Source organism: Saccharomyces eubayanus (assembly GCF_001298625.1).
Source record: "Saccharomyces eubayanus strain FM1318 plasmid 2 micron, whole genome shotgun sequence".
NCBI classification, from domain to species: domain Eukaryota; kingdom Fungi; phylum Ascomycota; class Saccharomycetes; order Saccharomycetales; family Saccharomycetaceae; genus Saccharomyces; species Saccharomyces eubayanus.
This window is the reverse complement of record NW_017264705.1, coordinates 1-6,161: the sequence shown is the minus strand read 5'-3', so window position 1 is coordinate 6,161 and position 6,161 is coordinate 1. Positions and strand designations below refer to the sequence as shown.

The 6,161-nt window shown below is 40.3% G+C and overlaps 4 protein-coding genes across 4 annotated transcripts; 2 read left to right on the top strand and 2 right to left on the bottom strand.

Moving 5' to 3' along the window:
* Positions 1-53: 53 nt before the first annotated feature.
* DI49_5678 (uncharacterized protein) lies at positions 54-938 on the top strand (the record flags this gene model as incomplete). Its single annotated transcript has 1 exon — positions 54-938. One exon carries the CDS (start codon positions 54-56, stop codon positions 936-938), a length of 885 nt encoding a protein of 294 aa, XP_022467370.1.
* A 1,327-nt stretch (positions 939-2,265) lies between these two features.
* On the bottom strand, positions 2,266-2,799 carry DI49_5677 (uncharacterized protein; the record flags this gene model as incomplete). The annotated part of the gene is made up of 1 exon: positions 2,266-2,799. One exon carries the CDS (start codon positions 2,797-2,799, stop codon positions 2,266-2,268), a length of 534 nt encoding a protein of 177 aa, XP_022467369.1.
* A 259-nt stretch (positions 2,800-3,058) lies between these two features.
* On the top strand, positions 3,059-4,204 carry DI49_5676 (uncharacterized protein; the record flags this gene model as incomplete). The annotated part of the gene is made up of 1 exon: positions 3,059-4,204. One exon carries the CDS (start codon positions 3,059-3,061, stop codon positions 4,202-4,204), a length of 1,146 nt encoding a protein of 381 aa, XP_022467368.1.
* Positions 4,205-4,575: 371 nt separating this feature from the next.
* DI49_5675 (uncharacterized protein) lies at positions 4,576-5,847 on the bottom strand (the record flags this gene model as incomplete). The annotated part of the gene is made up of 1 exon: positions 4,576-5,847. The coding sequence occupies one exon, from the start codon at positions 5,845-5,847 to the stop codon at positions 4,576-4,578; it is 1,272 nt and encodes a 423-aa protein (XP_022467367.1).
* Between the last annotated feature and the right edge of the window lie 314 nt (positions 5,848-6,161).

Below are 6,161 nucleotides of genomic sequence, written 5' to 3'. Positions count from 1 at the left end.
AATAAGCAGCAGATGCATCATTGAACGAATACCAATGGTAAGGGAAAACCAAAATGGAGGATATTGAAGCTGCCAAGAATTTGACTGTAAAAGTCCAAACTGCTTATAGCGTGTGGGATGTATGCCGGTTGCTGGTAAATTTGATTGCTCCTGATGTAGATATTGATATAGAGAGTAAACGTATGTCTGATCAGCTACTGTTCCCGGGGTATATAGTAAAACCCATGGAATCTCTCACATCTGGTAGACCGATCGGTGTTGATCCCGGTTCACAAAGTGCCCCAAATACACTTGACTCCAGTACAGAGGTCACCATGCCTGCTTCGGAGATAGTAAAATCGAGGTTTGATATACTTGGAAATAGTATGTTATCTTCACAAGCAGCAAGCGAGGCTGCCTTGCAACTGATGCTACAAAACAACACGCTACTTTCTGACAGAAAGCAATTACGCAGCTCTATTGCTACTATAATGAAATCCTTGCCAAACGAGGCCAAGAAAACAGCTATGGAAATTGTGATGAAAACAGTGGATTGCGCAGAACTGTTAGTTCCACCCGTACCGACGAATGAAGAAGTTATGAACCTACTAAGTGTCGTCACCGAACTCCTGACTCTGGTTGAACCCGATCGCCGAGCTGCATTAATGCAGGATTTACCTATTCCAAAATCTCTCAGGGGGGTATTTAATAGTGTTAATACTCTGGTTGTGCAGCAACATCTACGACAGGGAAAGGACAGTGAAGATAGAAGTGTTGAAGTAAGCTCTACCAATCAAGTCAACGAAGTTCCTTCTAAACGAACAAGAAGTAAAGACGCGAATGCAAGACAGACATATAAAGCCGCCACTGAGGGAGCTAGAGGGACTCCTGCAAAATCAAGAGGAGCAGCAAAGAGAGGGAGGGGTAGGAAACCGCGCAAGAGTCTTAGAACGGCATAAATATCAAAGGAAATGATACCGTGGAAGGACGAGACTAATCCAATCGAGGAGTGGCGGCACATAGAACAGCTGAAGGGTAGCACTGGTGGAAGTACCCGATATGCCGCATGGAATGGGATAATAGCACAGGAGGTACTGGATTACCTTTCGTCCTATATAAGCAGACGCATATAAGAAAACATCTAAGTAAACATGCTACCATTTGAATACGTATATTTACCCGTCACAGGTGCGACGTGGATAATGAGGCGAGAACGCGCAGCTCGCGTCGCACTTCCCGGAATGCTTATTTTCAAAGCGCTTTGAAGTTCCTATTTTGAAGTTCCTATTCTCTAGAAAGTATAGGAACTTCAAAGCGCTTTTGAAAAACAAAACGCTCTGCGGCTCCCTTTTTGAAAAACAAAATGAACCCCAAAGCGCTTTTGAAAACGAAAGCGCTCTGCGGCCCCCTTTTGAAAAACAAAAGTGCGTCCCTCCATGGGCACCAACATGTCTCCATACTAAAGGCTCAATTGTTTGTGCTATGTACTTGCCTATATACACACCTACTTATTACTCTTCTGCTCCTTGAACTTGCATCTAAACTCAACTTCTACATCAATGTTTATTTTCAGTATGGACTATTATATTTATACTTTAGTCACACAAGTACATCATTTAAAACTTCTTACTAAACAAGTGAAAACAATCACAAATGATAATGCTATAATCATGATATTATAAGTCAGGGCCTACAACTATTCCTTACATACTAATATGCAATATATATCTGTTAGAAGATCAGATAATTTTTGATTTGTTTACTAGTGTGGAACAAACCAAGCTTGCACTTTCCGCTGAAAAAATATGCAAGGTTTGTTGCAGCCTAATATTTAAAATATGACCCGCAGTGCATTTTCGGGATAAGAGAGTGCAACTATAGCTTCGCTATGGTTGAAAAATCTACTTTTCGGATCTAGGATGTTTTTGAAGAAAAACAAATTGCATGACCCGTATCTCTTTTGAAAATAGAAGCGGACCGATAGTGCGATAGCTTTTCAAAAACGCACTGTGAGATGCACTAAAAAACAAAAAAAGATGAGTACAGATGCGATCGTGAAAAAAGATACTATTAAAAAGAACTGTAAATGCGATGGTGGAAAAATAGAAATGCATCTTGGATGCGACGTGTGAAAGCATATGATCACAAATGCATCTCGAATGCGACGTGTGAAGGCATACAAACATAAATGCGTTATTATATTGATTGCTATTCTGAAAGAATATAAGTTCTTTAAAAACATTAGAGTATATCATTATTATACAGGTTTCAAGTATATCATATCGTTTAAACTTTGTCTACTTCAGGCTGTAATCCCAAGTCGGGACGTTCAAAATTTAATGATGGATAACGGGTATGTGGGTAATTCTCTAGAACTACTTGCCGAATATTAGGCTGTATTTCCTCGACACTCATTCGAATATCGTTCAGTTCTTGCAGCGTCACATCGGATAATAATGACGGTAGCCATTGTGTAAGGGCATTCCGCATTTCTGATCTTTTTCTTGGCGTAGCCAAGTTTATTGCATCACGAAGATAGAACCTTAAATCGCACTGCCTTTGTCGAACGGAATCAGTAGAATAATAGAAGAGCGGCAATGTCTCGCTAAAAGACTGGGATTTGAACGGAAGCGTATCATATAATATATGTAGTATGTCGTTATAATTGACGGCGTATGGAACTTTAAGTGCTAACTTTATAATGTCATTCTCTTTACTACAAGCGTCTTTAAAATTGGAAACTTCACTGTCGGTCAGCTTTGGTAGAAAGCATTGAGTAGCTAATAGTTCTATGCAGTCTATCGGTGTTTCGATAGGCATTCAATGCACGATTTGATGGGATATATGTGATAAAATTAACCGCAATTGCTTCTAAATCTTGGAGTTAATCATGCAGTTTTTACGCTAAAATGCAGTCGCGTTGCTTTAATTTCTCCCCGAATGTTCAATCCCGCAGCTGGAGTGTTCCTTCGGTCCCGTCTCAAAATTTTCGTACATCAAAATCGCGGAAACTTCCTTTATGAGATCAATATCTACAGTGCTGATGTGCACACTAGATCTGCTGATAAATAACCAAAATATGAATGGCGAGCGATTGCTTGCGTGTATTAAGCAATGTATTATGCCTTCTTTCCAACCAATGATATACAACGATGCTACAGACGTAATTGAAACGCCGAGAGGAAAGTTCTCAGTCCCTAGTGATTATAGGGAGCACAAACCTTTAGCGTTTGCTTTCGTTGGACACCTATTAAATACAGACAGCACACCGCTGATTGAAAAAGGAGTGGATTGGCCCGATCCTGCCGTAGTGTATAACACAATCGTAGATCGCATAATAAATCACCCAGAATTAGCACACTTCGTATCGGTTGGATTTATGAGTGTGTTAAAGGATGCTATTGGACAGGGGTTAGACCCCAGTGTTAAAGATACACTTGGCCGTAGGGGAAAGGGCATCAGGAGGCCCAAGGGTGTATATTTCAAATACATGGAGTCCTCTTACGTCAATAATAAGGTTACTGCGTTTTTTTCCTTTCTTCGAGACTACCAAAAAATCGTCGCAGAATATCACAATAATACTAAATTTGTTTTGCAATTTTCATGTAAAGCCTACTGGCCATCTGGTCCAAATTTTGCAGCCTTGAAGAATGTAATTAGAAACTCCATAGTACATGAATATATTTCCAGATATGTGGAAGACAAACAGGATAAGAATCATATAGAAGAACCAGCTGATAATCTGGAAGAGGGGCAGGAAGTACCTGTGGAAGAACAACCATCTAACGGTGTGAGCGATGTACAAGATGAAAGCAATAGTTTGACTGAACAAGATGTGAAAGCTGATGAAGAATTGTGGAGTGATGTAGATTTATTGTGTATGGCGTGGCAGTCAGAAACAGAAGACGAAGCCGAGGCAAAGGAATTGGCAGAAAGAATCGTCGGAAAGAATCAAAGGATAGCAAGCCTCAAACTTCGCCGTGCAAAGTTCAAGAATATACTGTATCACATCTTAAAGGAACTCATTCAGTCTCAGGGGACTGTAAAGGTTTATCGTGGTAGTAGCTTTACACACCATTCTATAAAGGTAAGCTTGCATTATGAAGAGGCGCATATCACAGCCGTTTGGGTTTATTTAACAGTAAAATTTGGAGACAATTGGGAGCCGATTGATGTAGAAGTTGAGTTTAGATGCAAGTTCAAGGAGCAGAAGAGTAATAAGTAGGTGTGTATATAGGCAAGTACATAGCACAAACAATTGAGCCTTTAGTATGGAGACATGTTGGTGCCCATGGAGGGACGCACTTTTGTTTTTCAAAAGGGGGCCGCAGAGCGCTTTCGTTTTCAAAAGCGCTTTGGGGTTCATTTTGTTTTTCAAAAAGGGAGCCGCAGAGCGTTTTGTTTTTCAAAAGCGCTTTGAAGTTCCTATACTTTCTAGAGAATAGGAACTTCAAAATAGGAACTTCAAAGCGCTTTGAAAATAAGCATTCCGGGAAGTGCGACGCGAGCTGCGCGTTCTCGCCTCATTATCCACGTCGCACCTGTGACGGGTAAATATACGTATTCAAATGGTAGCATGTTTACTTAGATGTTTTCTTATATGCGTCTGCTTATATAGGACGAAAGGTAATCCAGTACCTCCTGTGCTATTATCCCATTCCATGCGGCATATCGGGTACTTCCACCAGTGCTACCCTTCAGCTGTTCTATGTGCCGCCACTCCTCGATTGGATTAGTCTCGTCCTTCCACGGTATCATTTCCTTTGATATTTGATCATATCCATAGTAGCCAGAAACTAGTGCGAAATAATGGTCTGGTATTGCAGTTACCTGATGAGTGTACGTTGTTCTGGCCACAACTGAAGCGCGTTTGTCACTCCAGTTCCCAACAACATTAGTCAATTCTGTTAGGCCTTTCATCGACAGAAAGGATGTCATTAGATGTCTTCCAATGTGAGACTTTGGGCCATTTTTTATGGCAAGGATTGAATACGGTGCATTACTCTTTAAAGCTTTGTTATACGACCTAACTAGGTTATCTTTCAATAGTTGGTACTGCTGTTTATTACCTGAAGAGCTGCTTGTCTTATTGATTCGTTTAGGGACAGGTTCGGAATACCTTAGAAATTCATCAAGATATACCAGCGAATCGAGCCGACCCTTTGCACTAAAGAAATATATGTGTCTGCTAACTCCTGTTTTCGTCTCTGTTACTAGACATTGTATTATTACGCCTAAGTATTCATTTTGGATTAGTTTGAATGATTGTGGATCAACATTTTTAATGTCGCTGAATCTTGCACAATTAACGAAGGTGGCGAGGAAAAGGAATTGATATTGTGCTTTCGTTTTTGTATACCTCGAAGTGTATTCAAACGAATCTAGTATTTTTTCAGCGATATTCCAGACACTTTCATCTTCGTTTAATAGTGCTTTAAGCATTTTCTTACTGTGACTATTACCTTTCTCCACCTCCTCAGGTGACTCGAACTGTAACTGCAAATTACTAACTATATCGGTGACATCAGACTGCTCCTTTTGTCCATAATAAGGTATAATCGTAAATTCCCAACCTGGAATTAATTTTTGTAATGAGGCTTGCAGAATGGCCGCCTTCTGCGTCTTATATTTGAATTGGAGTGTTTTTTTAACAACATCGTACTGTAGTGACTTGCTTATGATAGTGTTGTAGCTCAAGAATGTAGCTCTTTTGATAGCCGCCCCATTATGTGTAATCATCCAACATAAGTAAGTTAATTCCGCAGCACATGAGGCCAATTTTTCACCGGAAGGCTCCCCAAATCTTGCAATAAACTGGCTTACGAGCACCTTAGGCGGTGTTTTATATAGTATATCAAATTTTGACATATTTGGACTCTCAGCTTGGGCTCAGTTGGTACTTAATTTAACTGTGTTATATCTCTTGTCTACTGCTGTATTCGAATGCTTTACTTCGAAAAACTAACTTTGGTTGTCTCTTTTGTTTCGCGTTCTTGCGAGAATCGCACCGGTGCGATTTATTCGAGAACCGCATAAACACTGGCGGTGCGCTACTCTCATTTGTCTGCGCGCGCATCGCACCTGTGCTTCAACATTGAGATTTAGGATCGCTCCGTAGATACTTTTTTAGTGGTATCTTGGAAAAAAATATTGACGCCTAATATGAGCAAGCTTTACGACTA